A 24,842-nucleotide genomic window follows, 5' to 3' on the forward strand; every position below is an offset into this window, starting at 1 on the left:
TTACTTTATTAAGAAACTTGACCTCAAAAATCTTTACAGTTTTATGTTTGATACAAATTTGTAATATTCTAAGGAGACTCCAGAAAGTTAATCCAAGGAGGGGCTAAATGTATGTATGTCTGGTAGCCGAGCACATAGTGACCCAAAGAGTTCTTCAAAGGTGTAAATAAGAGTCTGGAACGCTAACAGGTCTATTGTGCATGTGAATAGAGACCTATTCAATATTTACATACACTGTATGAACAACTCCCTTTATCCATTTAAAAAGGTACAGGCGGGAGGCGCATGCGCGACGGCTGAACTGCATGGACATGTGAGCCATTAGCTCCGTTCACAGCCGGCGGCAAAATCAATAAAATAAGCGTTAAAGTGCATACAGACACACGATCAAGACATACTCAAAGTTGCCTTATTAACCCAGGATGTCGAGGGCGACCTGATCAAAGAGAACCTCCACGGTCTTAACAGACTACTTCGCTAAGGGAGATTCAGCACGAGCCAAAAGCCAGGAGGGAATGGCGCGAAGCAGCTCCGAATCGGAGGAGGACGACGACAGGGAGGACACTAGCAGAGACAACCAGATAATGAGAAGAGATATGTTGGAATTCTGCCTAGACATAAAAAGATGTTTTCAATCAAAATTGGTGGCATTAAGAGCGGACATCTGTGAGATAGGAAAGAGAACTGACTCCTTCGAAAAAAAGATGGACGCCACAGTCAAAGCCCTCCATAGAACTTATAAACAAGTGGCACAAGTGAAGGAATTGGTCAGAGATCTCATGGATAGGCAGGAGGATGCCGACAATCGGGACCGCAGAAATAACGTGAGAGTGAGGGGTGTCCCAGAGACCGAGACGGACCCTGAGGATTTTATGGGAAAATGGCTCCAAAACTTAATGCCAGACCGTTCGGAGCAAGATCTCCATCTAGATCGGTGCCACAGAGCCCTGAGGTCACAGCCACAGCAAGGGGACCCCCCTCGGGACATTATTGCAAGATTCCACTTTTTTTTTAAAGTGAAAGAGGCATTCAGCCAAATGACCAGGAGTAATGTGGAATTTGAGGGGTACAAGCTTCAAATCTACCAGGACATATCTCCCACCACCTTGCTAAAAAGGAAGCAGTTAGCCCCCATCACCAAAGTCTTACGCGAAGAAGGGACCCGATACCGGTGGCTTTATCTGTTCGGATTAATGGTGATCCAAAATGGAGTGGCCAGCAAGCTGCGACGGATGGAAGACGGAGGGAACTTTCTCATCAAATTGGGGTTGCTGACGAAGCAACTGCAGGGGGTTCGGCGCCGGACCCGTCGTGGAAGGAAGCCAGGAAAGCGGACAAGAAAAAACAAACCCGCAGCCCTAAATGAGGTCAGGAGCCAAGCTATAGAACACTACTATTACTTACCTGTTCCAGTTGTTGCGCTACAGTTACGAGCCCAGTTTGAGACCAGTTAAGGTCAGTTGACTCACCACCCCTCAGCCCCAGCAGCGCTCCTCCAGGAATGGCGGCCATCTGGAGAAGGAGGCGGAGACGGATGACGTTGGAGGAGTTGCCACATCTCGTGAGAAGTCCTGATAGAGGGAGATCGGGACCTTCAAGATGGTGACGGAACCGGACGGAACAGGAGGAGCTACAGCGGATGCCGGGAAAGATCTCACATGAGCAATGGTTGCTCTCCGACGCGGAAGAAGAGATCCAGGGGAGAAACAGAAGACCATAAAGAGATTGTACGAGCTGGCAGTGACTCATGATGGGGAAGGGGGGCTCCAAACAAGATGCAGGGGGCATTGCTAGATGCAGCTTTAATAATAAAGAAACAAAGGGAGGAATAAAAATATAAGAAAAACATAGAAGGGATATATAAATAATAAAAGGAAGGGGGACAAAAGGAGGGAGGGGGGGAAAGGAGTTAAAAAAGTGGCCCCTTTCTGGGAGAAGCATTCAGACATAGCCCATTTGCTGCGGAACCAAGAAGTCCATCTCAACAATGTGGCAGGGTGCTGTAGGTGCATGTCAATTATTACTGGTAGGGAGGCTGTGTCTGAACAGAATGTGGGCACACCAATACAGTTATATACGCACCCACACATGCACACACATACACAGAGCAGAACACTCCCTCCGCTTGGGGATTGGACCCGCATATCATAGCGGGAACCCTCGTGACCTCCAAATAAAAGCAGGCACACAGTCTTACTCAAAAGGAGGTTTAATATGCCATAAAGTCCAACGTTTCGGCAGTCAAATACTGCCTTTCTCAAGGTGAAGGCTACCAAACACAAGAAAACGGTCAAAATATATACCACCCCCCTGATACTCACCCCTCCCCGCTCTGCCACATAACCAGGATGTTGACGCCCACCTGATGACGTCAGAGCGACCATATGGCGCCCCCTAGTGACGTCAGACATCTAGGTCTAAATCCCTGGCAATACAGCATAGAGCTGTCTTGGAGGACTGCAGCCACAGCCACACCTCTCCGCAGACTGAACACTCCCCCATGATGACGTCAGCGTGACCCGGCCGTCAAGGGGGCGTGCACCAATCAAGACTGTACTCACAGGGCTGGACAAAGATGTATCCGTCGCCATGGGATCAGTACCGGGGATAGAAAGGTCCAAGATATGGCAATAATAGAAAGAAATGCGCTCTCCTCTGGGGAAGTAGCAAGGAAATAGGTGTACAAGACAAACTAGAAATATCGGAGTTGTACTAAACTAAGTCTCATGAAGGAGAAAAGGGTGCCGCAGGGGATACATCTGGCCCCTCAGGAAGCGATGGGCCGGAAGACGCAGAGATCCCAGCGTTGCCACGGTGGAAGGTCACCCCCCCCCCCCCCCCGATACCCCTACCATCACCTGCCCGTCAGGTTTGTGATGTGTGTCTGTTGGTTTGTCTTCCCAGTATGTCCTGTTGTCTTCTGTTGAAAGTAATAATGCATGGAAGACGGACACTGTTTTGCATATGTTTTATAATGATAAGGTATGAAATGTCTGTATAACATGTAAAATTTTCAATAAAATACAAGTGCAAAAAAAAAAACAAGTACAGGCGGTCCTCGGTTATCCGATGCAACATGTTACTCAAAATGGCGTCGGAGAGCGAAGCGTCATAAAGCGAATCACATTTTCCCATTGGAACACTGTTTAAATCAAACGGTCCGTTCCTGAAGGCATGTTTAATGCTAAAATACACAAAATATTTTACACAAGCAATAAGATATGCAGCACACACAGATTATGATGTAAACATTATATTTATTGAATCCAGAACTTTAAAATAAAAACTATATTCTGTACAGTAATATACATTATGAGCAACAAAAAAAATACATCAATTATTGGAAGAAGATGATTGGAGGAGGGGGGGGGAATCTTCAACAGATAACGGACTTCTTGGAGGTGATGTAGGTGGATGAAAACAAAAAGAATAAAGCGCAAATAACACCACTTTAGGAGATAAAACAAATATACTGTCCTTAAAGTGCAGCTCCCGAAATAGGACTCAATCTCAATCCAAACAGCAAACGATGAAGAACAGCAGGTGCGCAAATTTCATCAGGACATGGAAGAAAATAAAATACAAACACCCAATAGAACTATACAATATTGCACTATTGGGTGTTTGTATTTTATTTTCTTCCATGTCCTGATGAAATTTGCGCACCTGCTGTTCTTCATCAGGTGTGGTAGGTGGAATTGAAGGTTTGGGCCTCTTGAAGAAGCTCTTCAAATGATGTCTGGACAGATCCTTTCCTTTTCTGCTTGTAGATCTCTCTATAGCAGCTGATTTGGTTGGACACCCCGCGACTGACTGTTGAACTTTTTTCAATGTTGGGGTCATTTTCCTCAAATATGGCCAGTGCGCTTTCAATGTGCTTGAATGCCACCGTCAACATTTTGGTTGATAAAGAACTACGTGGCTGTGCCATTTCAGCAGATTGGTGGGCCTTCTCTTCAGCAATTTTTTGCTCTTCTAATTGCATCGGGTCTTCATTGCTCAACTTGTTAGAATGTGAGGCGAGCAACTCTTCAATATCCTAGGTTTCCACCTCCAAGTTGAGATCTCTGGCCATTTGCAGAACAGTTTCTGTAACCTCTGCAACAGTCTCTGTAATGCCTTGGACATCTGCCACAAAATAAGGACACAAATTACGCCAAACTCCATTCAAATTGGATTGTCTGACCTCATTCCATGCCTCTCCGATGTTTCTTACTGTATGAAGAATGTTGTAACCCTTCCAAAATTCTTTCAAGGTTGAACCTCCTTCCACATCAGTTGCTCTAATGGCCTGGGCAAATGTTCATCTAAGATAGTAGGCCTTGAAGGAAGCGATAACCCCCTGGTCCATTGGCTGTATCAATGAGGTGGTGTTGGGGGGCATGAACGTTGGATGGTGGTCATCCAGGTACACGAGTTGGTCAGGAGCATTGTCCACAAGCAGCAATGCATTAAAATCAACGTTCTGCCTTGTGCAATATAATTGCACAGCTGGAGTAAAATGATGCTGGAACCAGCCCTCAAAAAGGCTCCCTGTTACCAATGCCTTATGGTTGGACTTCCAAATCACTGTAAGTGTGCTCTTTGCATACCCCTTGAATGCCTTAGGGTTTCTGCATAATAAACAAGCAAAGGTTTTAGCTTGAAATCACCTTGATCCAAGCAGAAGAGTCAGCCTGTCTTTTGCAACTTTAAAACCAGGCATAGATTTTTCCTCTTTTGCAATGTAGCTTCTACTGGCATTTCTTCCAGTAAAGCCCAGTCTCGCTGCATTGAATACTGATGAGCGAAATAGCCACCATCCTATAATTTTGGCTAATGTAACAGGCAAGGTTTTAGCTGCCTCCTCATCAGCACTAGCAGCTTCAGCGGGCACTTTAATGTTATGCAAGTTTCCCCTCTCCTGAAACCGCATAAACCAGCCCCTACTTTCAGTGAACATTTCAGCAGTGGACCCTTCTCGATGCTGGTGCTTAATGTCCTCATAAAGACTCAAAGCCTTTGCCTGAATTAAGGCTAAACTAATGGGCACATGACGCTGGGATTGATCTTCCAGCCATATGATGAGGAGTTTTTCTTCCTCAGCAATATGCCCAACACGTTTCCTTATTGTTGTACCTTGCATAGGAGCTGAGCCCTTAATCTGTTCCAAGATTCTTGCCTTATCTTTTATTACTGTCACAATAGTTGTGCGAGGTATATCCAAGGCACGTCCAATTTCTGTGTTCATCTCTCCTTTCTCAGAGCGCTTTATTATTATGTTTTGTTTGGACTCTAAAGTAATAGATTTTCTAATCCTTTTTGGAGCAACTCCCTTTTGCTTTTTTCAAGACATGGTTAAGGGCCTAAAATAAACCACTAAATCTTCACACGGACTGTTCAGAATGATTTCCCTGACCTGCAGCCTTCTGATTGGGCAATTGTAGCAATTTTGCAAAGTGTCGTAAGAGCATCGGGTAAGCCGTTCAGGTTTCGTAAAAACAGCAATAGGGATGCATTGAGTAGCGTCGGATAAGCCGTTCGCCGTAAAACGAGGACTGACTGTACAAAACTTCGCTAACAGAGTGAGACACACAATACATAACAGCAGATATATGTCAGTGGGAGTGATATATATATATATACACATATACACACACACACAAACACACCGGTAGTACAGTGTATACAAACAAAGGCCTGTTGCTACAGTAATCCCATAAATAAATGCAGAAAATTTGTTACCATCCGGAAGAACGGCAAAGAAGAGACAGCACTCAGTAAGTAATGATCAAAAATGTATTTGAACAGAAACCGACGTAGAGGAATCTTATTCAGGGGGGGGGGGGTGCAATGAGACCAGGACCGTGAGTGACTTTATACCTACTCCCCAGTGCACGAATCAACAACAATTTAAAAAAACAAAAAAACAAAGCCCGTGAAAAATCCTTCCAGGTGTCCCCGATCCTAAGTGGGCGCCCATTTTGGACAGTGGTCAAGCAGTTAAACAATGTGGATCTCCATTTCTGCCTCTGAATTTTGGGCTGAAATGATTGCCTTGTAAATTTGTCCTTACTCCCAGAACGTCAGAAGACCATTGAGAGAATAGAAGTATATGCTACATATTAACATCTATATGTGTTTTAATAAAGTTAAAGTATTCTCCTATGGAACGCCACTACATTCCTTTCATTAACTGGTTTCTTTACAGTTGTGAACCAAACCCTAAGGTTTCAAAATGCCTAAATGTTCTGTATATTATGCTTTGTTACCTTGCAAGTAACAGTGCAGACACACCACAATGTCTTGTTCAGTGTGCGATATCTCCCTCTGTTTAGCATGATATATATATATATATATATATATATACACTGTATGTATATTTTTATTTATATAGTGCCATTCGAGTACATAGCGCTTTAAAGCAGTAATACACGTGACAATCATATAAATAACAAAATACAAATCACACAATGGGAAGAAGTGCTTTCAGACATACAGTAAGTGACATTTAGGATCCGCATTGTGACATCAGTACCCATATTTTAAATCACATGAACAACAAGTAATTTTCCATTACTACATAGCCTTAGATTCCAAATGTAAAATAAATGTTCACACGGTTATGTGCTAACAAAACAACATGTGCAGCAGTGCATTTTCTAATGTGTAAAACAGCTGCCTGCATGGTTTACTGAAAACAGAGATATACATATAAATGAAATAAGAAATTACTTCCAGACTACAAACTGTATGAAGTACAAATTAGCCCTACATGCTCACAACTGTATGGAATAACTTGCAAAATATTTGTTTTGAACTTCCACTCAAGCTCATAATCAGGGGTAGATAAAAATAATAAAAATATATTTAAAAAAAAAAAAAAAAGTTGTGCCCCGAGCACGCGCATTTTAAGTGAAACTTTTGTTACAGATATTGTGTTTGTGATGGTGACGTTTTTAATTAAAACACAATTTCAGAGACAAAACGCAAAGAAGTTTGACTTAGAAAGCGCATGCTAGGCACACACCCCATTTTAGCTATTTGCACTTTTATATTTATACTAAGTGTGAATTCCTAGAATGTGTGGCTCTGTCTGTCTCCGTCTCCCAAGTGTGGCAGGCTGGTTGCTGCGCATGCGCGCCGAGCTTGTGGCTGGTACGCATATGCTGCGCATGCGTGGGACAATCTCTGCTTCTGCCTCTTCTTCTGTGCATGCGCTGCAGTCAATCTCTGGGCGGCCTGAAACATTGAGGCGCGCTGGCTCGAGGACCCTTCTGTGCATGCGCCGAGGACCGCAAACATTTGTGTGCATGACGGCACTTCAGTCATGCTGTTTTGAGACAACAAATTAAATTTGCCCCATCAAAACTCTGTAGGCGTCAGCAAAGAAGTTTCACTTCAAAAAGAAGCCAGCCTTATTAGCTAGAAACCTAGCCATGCAAATGTCTAACCTGTGATTGGATACCAAGTAAAAGCCTAACCATTCCCCCAGAAGACATGATGACTAGTGATGTCAATAAAGGGTATATATAGTGAGGGTAGAACATTCTGGGTTCAGATACTAGGAGCAGACACAGGGTATCAATGCCATAGAAAAAATGATCTCAAGGGACAAAATCAATGAAGAAAAAGGCTAAATTTCTGATCACGAGTATAGAATATATTTTGACTAAAAATAAATTTGGTTTAATGATTTATATTACCCCCAAATAGGTGGTACAGCCATCTGCACCAGGTTCGAACAGAGCAATGCAAATCTGCAAATCTTTTCATGGGAGTATGGGAGGAGGAACATGTCTTGATGAGCAGTGAATTCGTTGCTGGTTGGTCGTTTGGTACAGATACATAGATGACATCTTTAAATGGCAAGGAGTGAGGAGGAAACTTTGGACTTTAGTAATACCCTAAATTTCAAATGATCTCAATTTGAGGTTCTCTCATAGTATGACTAGGACCGAGATACAATTCTTGGATTGACTTGTGTGGATGAAGGTAATATTAATTCTAAAACGTATTTTAAAGCAGTAGACTGCAACACTTATCTGTACAGAAACAGCTGTCACTACAAAAATTGGTTAACGAACATTTCATACGGGCAGATGAGAAGAATCAGTAGGAACTGTACATCAGATCATCACATTTATAACGAAAAAGCCAATCTACTAAAACAGAGGTTTTAAGAGATGGACTATGACCCGATGCTGTTGGACAATGTGTTGATTAAAGTTAGTAAGATTAAAAGGAAAGAACTCCTGACTGTGAGAAAAAGAGAATGGCTTTGATAAGACTACTAATTTAATTCCTTTTATCATCAAGCAGTATAACAAAGAATTTAACAATATTATAAGAATTATTGGACACCATTGGCCAATCCTTCAACAGGATACAGTTCTAATAATTTTTTTTCCTGCAAGACCCCAGTTTGTTTTGACGAAGGCACCATATCTTATGAACAAATTGGCACAAAGTGCCTAACAGAACATGAACAAAAATGATACGTGTAAAAATGATTAAGAGAAAATTTGTCTAAATTGCAATTCCAAAGGATTTTTTTTACGTGCAATAATTGTGGAGCTTATGTTTTGGGCATGAACAAAGCCAAAAAGGTTCTCTTCTAATGTTACAGGTGAATCATTTACGATTTCAAATATGATTAATTACAATAGGGAGGAGTGGCTCAGTGAGTAAAAACTGGCATTGAGTTTGAAGCAGGGGAACCTGGTTCAATTCCTGGTGTTGGCCAGTTATGACTGTGGGCAAGTCCCTTTACCTCCCTGTGCCCCAGGCACCAAAAAATAGACTGTAAGCTCCACAGGGCTGGGACCTGTGCCTGCAAAATGTCTCTGGAAAGCGCTACGTAAAACTAGCAGCACTATACAAGAACATGCAAAAAATATCGACTATGTGATCTATTTGTTGGAAAGTCCTTTTGGCCTGCAATATGTAGGCCGCACTACTGTACATACATTCGTGTGCTGCATTTTCCAGTGTGGCAGCAAATTTGCAATGTTGTACTATAATGTTGCTTCTTTTTAGCCATCAACAACAAGGGTATGCACCAGTGCGATTTATGCAGACTTAAAGTGACTAATTACAGCATTAGTGAGTGCATCTACTGCAGCTGCTACAGTCCCTAAATATGACATTCATGCAGCCATACCTTAACTGTTACAAATCCACGAGTTACATTTTCAGGGTTGGCTGGAGTTGGCATCATTTTGTCATTTTCAGTAAGCTAAAAGCAAAAATAAAAATAATTTTAATTATTTTTCTTTTCATTATTTACTTTCAACAAGTAACTTAACATATAAGACATACAATATTTAGAAAAATACACGTGAAAAAAGTGTTCTTGTCGCCGTGTCGGTCTAGTTGAAATTGTGCAAAAATGAACACGTCAGTAGTAGTGTGGTAGCATCTGGACTGACTGAATATATTTTAAAGAATCTTTCGAAAGGTTGCACTTGAAGACTTGAAAGATTGTCTTTCCAAAAATTATCACATATAAATGTGAACTTCAGTACTATTAGAAGAAAAAAAAAAAGGAAATATGTATCGAATAGAAGATTAAAAAATATATAAAAGAATTCGTTTTTACATGGACATCTACTGCATAAAGGGTGCACCACAAAATGTATTGGATGCAAAAAGGACAGTAGTGAAGGGAGAGGCAATACCCAGGCACAGCATGGAGAGTGACGCGAGGCCACAGTGTGCACTTAAAGACCTGAAGCTGCATTCCTGTTCAAGTGTCCCGGTATCCACCCCGGCAAGAATGGCAACTGCATCAGTGCCAACCACTTATGCGAGTGCATTTTTATTTATACTAAAAGCAACAATTACAATATACGACACTAGAAAGTCTTTCCCTCTCGGCGCTACCATTTTTTGTTCAGTTTCCTGCATTAAAGCTCAAGCGTGGAGGCCGCTTTTTGAAGTAGCACATGAAGACTTTAAGAGCTTCTCAACTATCCCTCTATGGGGCTTATTCTGAGGTGTGATAAGCACAGGTGACGACCGATCACAGAAAAGCCTCATTAAAGTCAATGGGGCTTTCATGCAATAGCATGTCATATGCGCTTATCACACCTTACAGAATAAGGACCTACGACTGATTATTGGACATTATTTCACATACATTATCTAAATATTTAATATACAGCACATATCATTTGAACCCATTCTACACTATCCTCAGCAGAGGAGTGTCCTTTTAATCAAAAGGTTTTTATAATCCGTAAATGTTACTTTTGTAACATGTGAATATATTTGAATACATATTTATATTCTTTTAGAGTTCTATATTTTGATTTTTAAAATCAAGGAAACAAAATTCATTGACATTCATCCCTTAGGCTGCGATTATAGTAAGCGCGATGGCGCATGCGACATGAACAAATTGCAGCAGCTCTATCTCGGGCCGGACATAATGCGTGCGAGCGATGAAGAGAGACCGCACAGCAGATTTTTGAAAAGACAAATGTCGTTTTTTCGCGCGGCAGCCGCACCACCACAGCCACATCACGTGAGCGGTTCAGCCAATGAGGGCGAACCAGCTGGCTGACGCCTCCCTATAGCCTCCATCTCAATAGCACACATTGCTCGAGCGATAGGCATGTGACGCCATGTGCTCCGTCGTACGCCTACTATAAAACGCAGCCTTAGGCTGCGTCCCCGCTAGCACGGAGCATGCAGTGTTTGCGGCGGTTACTTACATATATAGACATAGGCAAGTCCCCGCTCACGCTGTGCGCGCGCTCGTGCGCGGGCACATACTCTCACCCGCGCTTAAACAAAAAAAATTATATTTTCCCGTGCTCTCAACTACCCGCAATGCCCCCCCCCCCCCCGCAGGGGTACATGCAGGACACCCAGCGCCAAGCATTCTCCAAGCATGAGCGCGCTCAGGACCAGCGGGGACTCCACCTTAGAGTGCACCAAAGCTTCTACTTTTATTTGTGAAAACACCAAAGTAACCTTTTATTTATCTTTGTTTTCCCCCCCAAGCCTAAAAATATTAGGAAGATGAAATACAGTCTAGATCTGATACACACACACACACACACCTCGCGGGATTTGGATGGGGATTGCCAGTTGAGTTACACTGAGCTTCCGAAGCTCTGAGCTTACAGAGGTGACAGCTAAAAATCTTCTCCTATGTGAACACACCCTACGCGTTTCTCCTTGCAGCTTCCTCAGGGGTTTGAGGAAGCCGCAAGGAGAAACGCGTAGGGTGTGCGTTCACATTGGAGAGGATTTTCAGCTGTCACCTCTGTAAGCTTCGGAAGCTCAGTGTAACTCAACTGGCAATTCCCATCCAAATCCCGCGAGAAGAGATCTCATCACATCACGTGACACGGAAGTGGAAAGTGAGGATAGGAGAAGCCGGCTGCAGGACTGAGACGTAGGTGTGGAGACGCCGAGCGAGACGGAGGTGAGAGACCCGTTCTTTAGGGACATATCCTTTGCCTTGATACGCAGGAATTGTTTGATAGAAATGTGTAAGTGAGATACTTACCATTCTATTATATAATTTTATAATAAAAACAGAATTACACTATATATGTGTTTTTTCAACTTCAACTTATAAATCCATATACCTACAGTACCACTGGATGCTGAGTGCCCAAAGAGTGCCGAAAGAAATCTGAAAGAGCTTCAGTACAGAGAATCTTGGAGTGGGGATTCCAGTAGGCATTGAGAGTATCCAGACTGCTGTGGAATTCCTTTATTTTATATCCAGTTACAACATGTGTGGAGAAATGCACTTTTTTATCATCTAAAATGTGAGTTTGTTACCTACCACATATCAATCTTTGCAATTGTGCAGACATACTACCCTACGTTTATTCTTCTTTTTGTCTCCTGGTTTGCGCCTAGGTCGTTCTGTCCTTGTATGCATATATGTATTGTGATACAATCACTGTCTCTAGGTGCTAGAATAGGGCAGCTATGGGACTTTCCAGCGTACAGAGAGTTTATTCCCCTAGAGAAGCCAGCAGCAGCTGCAAACCAATTGAGCAAGCTGAACTCCTGGTTGCTCATGGAGTTTTAAAAGTCAGGAAGTGACTACACACAGAGACTGCTGTTCCCAGAGAAGGGGGACAAAGAAAAGTTGTCCCCAGCTGTGGAAGCTGACACAGTCCCCTAGGCTCGCTCGACTTTGGTCGCGGAACCTGCTGGGACTGCCTGGGTTGTTAATCCCAGGAAGGATGGACGCAAGACCGTGCTGAAGCAAGGAATGTTCGGTCCATAGTAATGGAACTACAGAGGAGAGAGTTTCTGAGCTCTCGTGGGGCTGAGCTCCCCTAGGAAGGAAGGACGGGAGACCGTGCTGAAGCGGGGACGTCTGCCCCATAACCTTTGAGTAACAGATAAGAGAAACACTATATTGCTGTGTGCAGAGACTGTATATGTTTAGCTACAACAGTACCTGGTTTGAGGTGGTAACCAGCTTAGCTATTCATCCAGTTAGTAAGGGATGAAACTACATGTATAGTTAGTCTCCTAAGAGGAGTAGGCGTTTATTTTATTATTTGTTTTGACTTAAAGGGAAGGTGGGCATTGTAGTGTATTGTTTACCCTGTAGATAAACCCCATATAGAGAAATACAGCCTTTAGTAATGATATTTTGGTATGTCCCTGATCTGCAAGTCCTGTTTTAAAAAAATTACGCAGCAGCCTTTAGTAATGATATTTTGGTATGTGTGAATATCAAAAGGTGTTTTTTTTTTTTTAATTGTGTGCTGCTAATTGACCAACTGGAACAAGCTGATTTATTGGGGAGGGGGAGGGTCATGGGACTGCTATAGCTGTATAAAACCAATACCCCCCTGCATTACCATTATATAGGGAGGCATTTTTAAAATGAGCTTTTTAAGTCAGAATATATAGTTAGACTATAGTTGGACTAGAGGTGACTTGGGACTGCATCCTTCTGCAAACTTCTACACAAGCAACAAACGGTGAGCTATTCTGACCACACTATGATCCCTGCTGTTTGTCTGCACAATTTAACCTACACCCCTTTATAACTTATTTCACTACAGCCTCTCCCAACACTGACTACACACAACTACCTCCTGCACTACTACTAACTCAGCCCACTGCATAGACCCAAGCATTGCAATTCAGAAAAACATTTGACAAGGTAAAGGCACACCCCTGCTGTTTAGTCTGCACACACACTTGGCTCAAAACAGCTCCATGCAGCATTACCTACCTCTGGCATAATGAACCTTACTTTTTACCTCCACTTTGTTCTTTCTTGTGGCCTCGTTGAAATGCTACTCTCTCTATCCACTACAAACTCCCCCCTCCTGGTCCACGCCCAACACCACCATACACCCTGGATTACTCAAAAGCCTTGCACTATCTACTGGATGTTGGTGGAGAACCCTGAAAAACAGCACACCAACCACCGCACACTCAAATGGCAAACATCATAAAGTAACAACTTGCAAACAACTACTCAAATTTCTACTCATACTATTACTCTCTTTAGCAGGTGATATTGAACCTAACACAGGCCCTCCCATTATAACTCTGTCCCATACCCCTGAGAATAACCCCTTCAAATTCCAAAAAGGGCTATCTGTCGCCCATATAAATATCCGGAGTCTGCTGCCCAAACTGGATGAACTAAGAGCATGGTGCCTTATGCATAAACCAAAAGCCATCGTTCTTACAGAAACATGGCTAACCCCTAAACCCCCTGATGCACATATTGCCATTCAGGGATACTCCATTTCTAGGAGAGATGGGTCAAAGAGAGGAGGAGGGGTGTTATTTTATATTGTAGACACCTTACAATTTACATTGTTAAATTGCCCCCCAAGCCCACCCTCTTTTGAAATCCTAGTTGGCAGAATATGCCTCCCCTTTTCTAAGCCCATCTTGCTAGCTAGCATCTACCGCCCCCCTAAAGCCCCTCTACAATCCCTGACTGATATCACCCACTTTCTTGGCTCCATTTCCTCTCTGAATGAGAAGAGTGAGCTGCTAGTTCTTGGGGATTTTAACTTCAATTGGCTTGACCCTAAAAACCACAAAATCCAGATACAAATCAAATCGCTTAACCTATCGCAACTTATTTCCCAACCCATACGGACAAACCTGAAATCGCACAATCATTCCTTGCTTGACTGGATTCTCTCCTCCAATCCCAGCAGAATCCAATCCTCTGGCATCCTTCCTGACATTTTCAGTGACCATGCAATAGTGTACTGTGTAAGGAAAATTAAACCGCCCCAATCAAGCCCTAAAGTTCTCCTCACTAGAACATTTAGAAACTTTAACCCACAACAGTTTCTGGCTGACCTTACCAACTGCCCTTGGCACAGAATCGATTTAATTCCCGACCCCGATTCTGCGCTCGACTATTTCCAGTCCGAGTTCTTAAAACTCTGTGATACCCATGCTCCACTACGCAGAATAAGGGTACGGGAGTGCCCACCTTCCATGGGTTACACCTGACCTTTTAGCACTCTACCAGTTCAGGGATGCCTTGTGGAAAAGCTACAAAGTAACTGGCACTACCAAGGATCTCAATCACTACAGATGCCTGCGGAACATGTGCACAAGGCAAACAAGGCATGCAAAAGCACAATATTACTCTGACAATCTCCTCCAGAACACATCAAACCCAGCTAACTTCTGGAAGGTTATCAACAACATATTCCAGCCTTCTAACCAACAACAGCCAATATCACTAAGGGGGATATTACTCTGACAAACCCCACCGACATTACAAATGCATTCAATGATTACTTTGTGGGGTGTGCTGCTAACCTATTAGCGAAACGCAACCCAAACCACAAACCTGAATCTCATCCTGGGAGTACCCATATAGCCCCACCCCCTCCCAACACTGCCCACAATTTTCAATTTGGCCCAGTATCCGAAGAGGAGATTACACAAGCACTCCTCAAATTAAAACTAAGCAGCCAATGTGGACCTGACCTACTACAATCTAGGTTCCTAAGACTTGGTTCCCCAGCCATTGCCAAACCAATTGCTTCCATATTCAACTCTATCCTGTCTGCAGGCCATATCCCTAAGACCTGGAAAACTGCCAGAGTTGTCCCAATCTTCAAAAGTGGGGCCAAAAACACTGTCTCAAACTACAGGCCAATCTCCCTTCTCCCAATCCTATCCGAAGTCATGGAAAAATGTGTACACTCCCAATTAAGCGATTACTATAACAAGACAAAGTTCCCTAGCCAATTCCAATCTGGCTTTCGCCCCAAACACTCTACCGTACTGTAACTACCCTGCTAAAAGTTTGCAATGTAATCCAGTGTGGAATGGAACAAGGTCAACTCACAGGTGCAATATTCCTAGATTTTGCAAAGGCTTTTAATACTGTTGTTATCCTGCTTAACAAACTCCAGAGCTCTGGAATAGGGAAGCATGCTTTAAACTGGTTTCAGTCCTAGCTATCAGGTAGATCCCAACATGTGTCCATTTCAGGCTCTAAATCCAACCCCCTGGATATCACCTGTGGCGTCCCGCAAGGCTCTGTTCTGGGGCCCCTACTCTTCTCAGTGTTCATCAATGATCTTCCCACAGCTTGCAAGGAAGCCTCAATACACATGTATGCAGATGACACAATCCTATATGCACACAGCCATAGCCTCTCTGACCATGAACACATACTTCAGTCTGACTTTTTGAGACCCGAAAACTGGATTTCCCAAAACAAACTGTTTTTAAACACTGACAAGACTGTAACAATGGTATTTGGGACCAAGACTAAATTTGTAAAGCTTCCAGTGACTGAGCTCCAGATCAGAACCAACGCTAACTCCACCCTAACTCCTGTTACCAGTTTTAAATACCTGGGCATATGGTTTGACTCCCACTTAACATTCGGAATGCACATTGATACCCTGACATCCAAAACCTATGCCAAACAAGGTGTACTTTACAGGAACAAATCCCCCCTAAGCCTGCTGGTCAGAAAGCGTATTGCACAGAGATGCTAATGCCAATTATCGGCTATGGAGACATAGTATATGGCTCGGCAACCCAAACCCACCTTGGCAAACTTGACACCCTCTACAATTCAATTTGTTGTTTCGTTCTCCAACGCAACAACACACATCACTGCGAAATGTTCAAAGAACTAGATTGGTCATCACTTGAGTCTAGGCGCAAAGTTCACCTTTCCTGTCTTGCCTTCAAATACTTTCTGGGCAAACTACCCACCTACCACATGCAGCACTTATCATCTGAGATCTGACTCCAAAAGACCAGTTTAAGTTCTTTCAAAACTAAGGCTATCTCACATTTTAATCTGGTCTGTAACTATCATATACATCTTCTCTAACTGCGCATGCAATGTATACCCTGTTCATTTATGTAACTGTATTTGTAACCATGTATTATTTGTCATATTAACAATGCCCAGGACATACTTGAAAACGAGAGGTAACTCTCAATGTATTACTTCCTGGTAAAACATTTTATAAATAAATAATACTACGTTTCCTGCCTTAATCTGAGACATAAGATCCTATGCTGTGACCGAGACATCACTGTATGAATAGATGTATTATATTAATATATAAGATCTTGGAGAGAGTTACATACTCCTAGATAAGGGAAGTATATTGCTATTAAGCAATTAAAATTTTACAAAAAATGCCTAGTATTCCCCTAATTATTGTGAGTAAAAAAAGGTTACTCTTAAAACATTTAATTAGTTGTAAGTGGTTACGTGTTTTGGGTATTTTTGTACTTAATGGGGTTTTTTTTGTTTTGTTTTAGATAATGAACACCTAAAAGTGTCCTGATTTTAAGTGGATGAGATTCTGTAAAAGACAAAAAAATAAAATAAACCAGGACATTAAATATATAATGAAAAAAGGAAGAAAGCATGGTAGCACTCAATATGAGGAACTCACTGTTTCTATGATAATCCTTACAAGAAAGCTGCTCCCACAGAATGTGGTCTTTTTCAAAGCAGGTGCTGCGCTTCATTTTGTCAAGACAACATGCAGATAACAATTCTGGCCACTCGGGTCCTTCGCCATGGTGGGTGTATGTATGCATGTATGTATATCTTTATTTATATAGCGCTTCACAGCAGTAATACACACAACAATAATATAGACAACAAATAATACAAATAACACATAATGGGAAGTAGCGCTTCAGACATAAAAGTGACACTTGGGAAAAGGTGTTCCTGCCCCGAAGAGCTCACAATTTTATTGGCAAGTAGAAAGAGCGTACAGACAGACACTGTAGGAAGGTGTTTTGATAGAACGTCTGCAAGGGGTCAAGGTCGATGTATGAGTTAAGTATCAGCCACAGAGCTACACATATACTTCAATAAGGAGGTGTGTTATAAGATGGGTCTTAAAATGTGGATAGAGAGGGTGCTAGTCATATATTGAGGGGAAGGGCGTTCCAGCGGTATGGGGCAGTCAGTGAGAAAGGTTGAAGGCGGGAGAGGGCTTTAGACACAAAAGGGGTAGAGAGAAGACATCCTTGAGTATAACGCAAGAGTCGGGTGGTGTATAGCGAGAAATTAGTACGGAGATGTAAGGACGGGCAGAAGAGTGTAAAGCTTTAAAAGTGAGGAGGAGAATTGTGTCTGATTCGGGATCTGATAGGAAGCCAGGAGAGTGATTTCAGCAGGGGAGACACAGACATATTTAGGAAAGGGACCTAAACACCTACTTTGGCAGCTTACCCTGCTTCCATTAGCAAGGGTCCCCTCATTGCAGGCATTAATACTAAGCAGGTATATGGTATACCAATACCATACACATCCTCATTAGACTGCCATCTAACTGTTCTACAGATTCAGAGAGATCGGCCATCAGCTAAGGTTCCCAGTGACTGTTTGTCCACAGGACTAAGCAGTGCAACTTTGCACTGTCAGCCACTGTGAATCTGTTTTGACAAATTCAGCGGAGGTCCCCAGAAATCGGTTGTCCATAACATTTGGCTGTGGGTTTTCCCACTATCTGCCACTTTGTATGTATATTGTGATGCACTTGTCTATCGATCAGGCTGTTCACTGCTTTGATCTATAAAAAGGATGTGTGAGAAATGGGTTCCTGGTCAGAAGCTATACTGACAAAAACACAAGTTTAAAAGTGAATCAGGGCAATTAACCTGCCCCCCAACCCCCCTTCTGCACTCCATTTAACAAGAGCTACAGCTATTTCAGGGTGTTTCCTTGAGACACCCATTTAAGATCAGTCTCTTTAACCACTACCTCAATAGGGATTGTTCTGACAGCCAATTTAAAAAATAAAAATAAAAAAAAACCACAACCACTATACTCACTATATTCTGTTCTATCATTAAAAAGTGAAAACCTATATAGCATTTCTTGCAAATAGCACTACCAGCTATCCACCAGAACTATCTAGAGTATTTGTCATTAATTGGCACAGAACTACGTGCCAATTAGTCCTGGAAATAGTTTCAGGATCAACCGGAAATCATAAAGCTGTAGCGCTGAGACCATCTGTGAGTCAACACGATGTGATGACGTCCCCCTTTAAACATTGTGTTCCATATGTACCCACATGGAACGTAAATGGAATTGTATTGCAAGAGAACCAATTACCTCTAGGAGCAGAGCCGCAGACAGATTTCCCAGGGCCCAGGACTTGAGTTACCACTGCCCTCCCACCCCCCATTTCGGCGGTCTTGCGAGCCCCCCAACTTCACAACTCGCAAGCCCCCTCTATTTCCCCCCTCCGTCTCAACCCCCCTCTTCCTGACTCACCTCCCCTCCATGAATTACCCCACTCATTCCTTCACCCCTCCACACACACACACACACACACACAGAGAGCTGGGCCCTGTGGTAAGAGAGGACCAGCAGCTGAGCAAAGAAGTTGGGCCCGTCCAGAGGTCGGGCCCAACTGCTTTGTCAGGCCCCTTGCAGCCACCAGGCCCGGGACACTTGTCGGCAGCCCTGCCAACATAATTACAGTAAAATAGCGAATATATCAAATACAAAAATCTAAGAAAGTCTATAAGATCTACATCAAATACTTTACATAGAAAATAAAAAATAAAAGTAAATTCTACACAACCCAGACTTGCTAAATCAGATATGGTGATATAATACAGGACAAAGTGTAATAGAAGGTGATCACTGACATCAAAATCATAATTAACAGATAACAATTATACGAAGAGAGATAACATGTTAAGGAGGAGATTCTCTCCACTTCCTCCTTTCCGAAGGGGTCGTATGTGATCAGTTGAAAACGCATTGATTCACGTTATGTTTTGCTTCCAAAAAACATTTAGTCACTGGAGAATCTGTGGGAGTAATATTAGGTGTCTGATATACCTGTCTAATGGAGAATGTATGCACTGTAATTCTTTTCTTAATTACTCTTATCGTTTTACCAACATAGACCTTGGCACAGGGACACCACAAAAGTTAGATAAAGCTGGAGTTGCATGTAAAACAAATGTTTAATCGCATAATTCTTCCCTGTCCTAGGGTGTTTAAAAGGTAGCACTTATCACAGAGTTTCAATGAATGCAGTTTAAACAAGGATAGCTACCAAATTTGTGTTCATTTAAAAAAAACAAAAAAAAAAACTGTACTTCCACTCTTGCTCATGGTCCACTCAAACCAAATGGTCCCTCAAATTCCTCCCACTATTGTAAGCAAATAGAGGTTCCTTAAATAATTTGGTCAATGTACGATCACTAGAAAAGATCCACCAATGTTTCAAAATGCAATGTCTCATGAATCCCGAGGAATTTGTGAATGGGATCCTAGTACAGATCAACCCCCATATAACGCTGTGCTTGGGGTCCAAAGAATCACATTGCGTTAGATATAATGTACGCATTGTACAATAAAGTATTTAAGATACCAATAATCATGTTGTAAAGTATTCATAAATACGAAAACTAGGAGCAACGCTTGCATCGCGTTATAAGCAGATTCGTGTTGTAACGGATCGCGTTATAACGGGGTTGAGCTATATATATATATTTTTTTACTGGACTCTTCCTTTCGCAGCAGCACAGCGCTATCAATGTTCTTTGTTTTAGTCATGTTTTTCAACCGTGGTCAAGGTGTAACCTCTATTGCAAACCTATTGGCCATTTCATACAATCGTTTATCGAAAATGGTAGGGTCAGAAACAATACGCATAACCCTTAACAATTGTGCAGGTTGTAAATTACCCAAAAGTGTTTTCTGATATCCTTGATGACACAGGTCCACATCAGGATCTCTGTGCTGTTCTGTTACCAGTGTTCCAATATAGTTATATCTGGTATATTAGCTACTAACTGATCCGGAGCCAATACGGCTACTAATATCCAGGATCAACCTACCTCCAGTACGTTGTTCCAACATCTACTATTTTATATATGCCACTAATAAAGAATATGTTTTAAATCACCCACTCATCATCAGAGCGTGAACCCGAGTGCTATAGAGGGTTCTCTTTCTCCCTGTTCACTACTGTACTACACCCTAAGCACCGTTCACCATCACACCATACCATTGTGGCTGCAGCAGGGGTCCCCCTATCATCCCAATTAGTTCATTTAGGTGTCCTTTACCTACTCTGCCCCTAGCTCGCCCTATACTTTCATATTATGTCAGGATTCCTGTCTGGACTACCTGATTTCCAAACATGGCAGAAAGAAGCAGAAAACGTTTTTTTCCAGTGAGTTTGAGGGAGAAAGCAGTACAACACAACCAGATATCTCAAAATTCTTCACTGAACTTGACAACACCTACAGACAACGCCTAAGGGCATGGTGGGAAATTTTTAGCTTTGAGAACTACTTGGCAGGAGAACTGATTCCCAGAGGCTTACGTGCCAACGTCGCCCCAGCTCATAATATAGTGGACGCTGACTTCATCAGGTCATGGGAATTGGTCCTGAAACAATGCTCAATCATGCTTATGAATTTACTTTTGGAATTCCAAAAGGAGAAATTAAAAAACATTGAAAGTGAACTTGAGCAGAGACTGTTGGAAGTTGAGACGTGGAGACCGAACCCTAAATTCAACGAACTTGAAAGCAAACTAGGGACAAACCTAGAGAAGTTCGCCAAAGAACTCAAAGAACGCAAACGCATCAAGTACGCTAGGGACAAAAAAGACTTCCAGGAAAATAAAATCTTTCGCTATAACCTGATTAAAAAGAAGCCCAAAACTAAACCACCTGAGCAGACATCATCCACTGAATGGGAGATATCAGACAGTGAAGAGGAAAGATCAAATTCATTACTGACCGAGGGTATGACACATCAGCTTGCCTCTATAACACACACCCTACCTCCGCCCCAGGTACCTTTTTTAGATCAGCACAGAACGGCACCAGGCCCAAAAGAAAAAGGAAGACCCGAAGAGGGAAAGGTCTGGGTGCTGCGGAGTCGAGGATCAGGGTCACAGTACCAGAAGAAGAGGGGGAAACCCCCGAGATACTAGACAGTGCGAAACTACAGATAGTGAACATGTCAGACATGACCTTAAACGAACACCATCTCAAGCTACTGAGTAAAGGCCTTTCATACTCACCCACCAACAATATGGATCTATTCGAATGGGTAAAAGATACAAACCTTTTCGGTAGAAAATTAAAACTCCACAAATTCTTCCGTATGAGGGAAATAAGAATAGCCAACTCTCTAGAAGTGGCACCCCTTGACACCCAATATATGGAGATACAACATGACTTAGAGGCACTATTAGAGGAGAGCGAAAGAATCCCAGGGGAGGGTCCATTCACTGATCTCCGACCGACCTCTAAATTCATACCTTTCAGTGAAAACTTCGCCAACATTGATGTATTTGTCGACCTAGTCACAAAAGATTTAGAAAATCTCAAACTAGGCAGAGTACCTAACAACCTGACGATCGAAGAAAGGAAAGCTCTCAAGGAACTAGCCACCAATGACAACATAGTCATAAAACCTTCGGACAAGGGGGGGAACCTGGTCATTCTCAACAAAAATGCATATAAAAAGGAGAATATAAGACTTCTATCTGACCCTAATTGTTATGAAACATTGGAAGAGGACCCAACCACAAAATATAACACCGAGCTGAATATCCTGCTCCAGAAAGGCCTAGAAGATAAGGTCATTGATAAGAATGAACAAGCATACATCTGGGTCAAAACACCAAAAATTGCCACCTTCTACAGTTTACCAAAACTGCATAAGAACAAAATCCCCCCCCCAGGCAGACCGATCGTGTCAGGCATAGGGAACCTAACCGAAAGGGCGAGCTCCTATGTCGACAGAGTACTTAGGCCCTTTGTGATGGCACTACCATCCTACTTAAAGGACACAAAGGATGTCCTCAAAAGACTAGACGACATCTGCATCAGCGAAGACACGATTCTAGTGTGCCTAGACGTGGAGGGACTGTACACCAGCATCAACCATGAGTATGGTCTAATGGCTGTTTCCCACTTCCTAAAAACTAGGGGTGGCTGGTATACTAAACATAACTCCTTCACTCTGGAATTACTTGAGTTTGTACTGACGCGTAACTATTTTCTCTTTGACAAAAAAATCTATCACCAAATAAGGGGCACGGCAATGGGCACAAAATGTGCCCCCACGTATGCCAACCTCTACCTGGGATGGTGGGAATCCCAGGTGGTATTTACGGAAGACCTAGAGGCATACACAGAGCACATTGACCTCTGGGTCCGCTACATCGACGATGTGTTTGTCCTGTGGCGAGGCCCAGAGGGAACCCTCAAAGAGTTCATCAGTATACTTAATACAAACCTGTACAATCTCCACCTCACACTGGAATATAATAAGGACACTATGTGCTTCTTAGACTTACAGATTTCAAGGGGCCCTGATGGCTCCCTCCATACCACAATTTATCGCAAGGCTACAGCCACCAATAACCTTCTGGAGGCAAGTAGCCACCATCCCAGAGCTCAGATTAACGCCATACCGACAGGCCAGTTCCTCCGCTTAAGAAGGAACTGTAGCACTGATCATGAGTTTGACCAACAGTCAAGGAATATGACACTACGTTTTGTGGATAGGGGGTACAGCCGCAAGTGCATAAAGAAGGCCTACAAGAGAGCAAAATACACCCCACGAAAATCCCTCATCATGGACAAACCACCAAGTCTGAGGGACAGAGTAATACGCTTCATAGGCACCTACAATAGGGAGTGGCCCCTGGCAAGAAAAATTCTGAGAAAACACTGGCACATTCTGAGAGCAGACGACCTCCTAAAAGGAGTGACTCATGAGTATCCATCCATGACCAGTAGACGTGCCAAAAATTTGCAAGATCTACTGGTCCACAGCCACTTTGTGGATGAAACACCAAGAACATGGCTACCGCCCAAACCTATGGGATCCTACACTTGCCAACGCTGCAAGGCCTGTCAGTATATGAGAACTACCAAACAATTTGGGAACTGGAATAACTCAAAGATGTACCAAATACGCAGTTTTATCAACTGCCTCAGCATGGGCGTCATATATCAAGGCATATGTACATGTGGGAAAATATACGTGGGCAAAACCAGCAGATGTCTAAAACAGAGGGTGCTTGAGCACATAGGTACTGTCAGGAACAAGACCGACAAACCCCTGTCGAGACACGTCAATCTGTGTCATGGCGGGGATCTAAAAGCAGTTACCTTCTGTGGAATTGACCACCTCACTCGGGGACAAAGAAGGGGAGACTGGGACAAAGCTCTCCTCCAAAAGGAGTCCAAATGGATCTACACACTTGGGACACTATCACCTAGAGGTCTCAATGAGGGATTCCTATACACCCCATTTCTGTGATAACCTACACCCTTGTGACATCTGCCATGACTTCCCATAGCTGTAATACTATGACACAGATCATATTTCCATGTCCACTGTCCCTATGTACACCACTCCCCTACCTCATCATTACTACCTATATTCATTCCATTTGCTCTGCCATCATGGTATCAGGCAACTCCATAGTCCTGTACACTGACTACTGCCACTTAACAGTGGTGACATTATTATTTTATTAGGGCATCTCTGAACCCTCATACCATTAGCATATAACCTTTTATTAGGCATCCACCTTGATACTACCTCTGTAGCACAGAATGAGCCAATTTATGGCTCTACTGGGCATACATCTGACAAGAAGTAAAAACGAGACAACACAGGAGTCAGATTTTTATTGTTTAGTGTGTGAGGTATGCAGCTATTAACATTGGCATACTTACTGTGTTCTTGAAACAGCACCAAGCACACCTCAGCGCACCAGGGGTTAAACCATGACGTCATCTCTCTGGAGGCCCTATATATACCTGCCTACCTGCAGGGTTCCCTTAACCATACTTACCATTCGCCTTGAGAAAGCCTCTCGCGAAACGCGCGCGTCGGCTCCCTTCTCCCACGTGCACGCGCAGACCAGTGACTGCCTCCGCATTATGTGTCTCTAACCGCGAGTTCATGCGGCAGCCTGCTCGTGCAGGATATACAGGCTAAAAGTGCCCCGATGGTCATTTTAAGCCTCGATTGTGTGGTGTCTGTTTAGGGAGTGCTAAACCTACATAGATTATTGAATTTTGGTCACCCGCAGTAACACCCTAGCTGCGCTGCTGTTGGGGATACTCTAGACAGCAGCACATAGGGTCACTAACTGTGCCTACTTCCAGCTCACCCTCTGATTTAGGATATGACCACATACCATCTAGCTATAGTGCCCTCCTGTTAAAGACTACTTAAAACTTACCTTCTGCTTACACTATCTACCTGCTACATACAGCCCTAGAGGTTAATGCAGGACACTTACCCCTGCAGTACAGCATTCAAGGTTACCTCAGGTCATTCTGACACTTAGCTAGATACATACCTACATACAGAGTGGCAAC

General features: G+C 42.9%; 1 protein-coding gene across 7 annotated transcripts in view; it reads right to left on the reverse strand.

Annotated features, from left to right (window-relative positions):
• Window positions 1-24,842, reverse strand: part of EPHX2 (epoxide hydrolase 2) — a 384,986-nt gene that overhangs the window by 326,467 nt on the left and 33,677 nt on the right. For all 7 annotated transcript variants that reach the window (XR_012801228.1, XR_012801227.1, XR_012801226.1 and 4 more), the window contains exon 6: window positions 9,143-9,217. Coding sequence is in view for 4 of the 7 variants with exons in the window: in XM_075598616.1 (XP_075454731.1) it covers window positions 9,143-9,217 (75 nt within the window). In the remaining 3 variants the exon portion in view is untranslated. The remainder of the gene's footprint in view (window positions 1-9,142; window positions 9,218-24,842) is intronic.

The sequence above is a fragment of the Ascaphus truei genome, chromosome 4 (genome assembly GCF_040206685.1).
Source record: "Ascaphus truei isolate aAscTru1 chromosome 4, aAscTru1.hap1, whole genome shotgun sequence".
Lineage (NCBI taxonomy): Eukaryota > Metazoa > Chordata > Amphibia > Anura > Ascaphidae > Ascaphus > Ascaphus truei.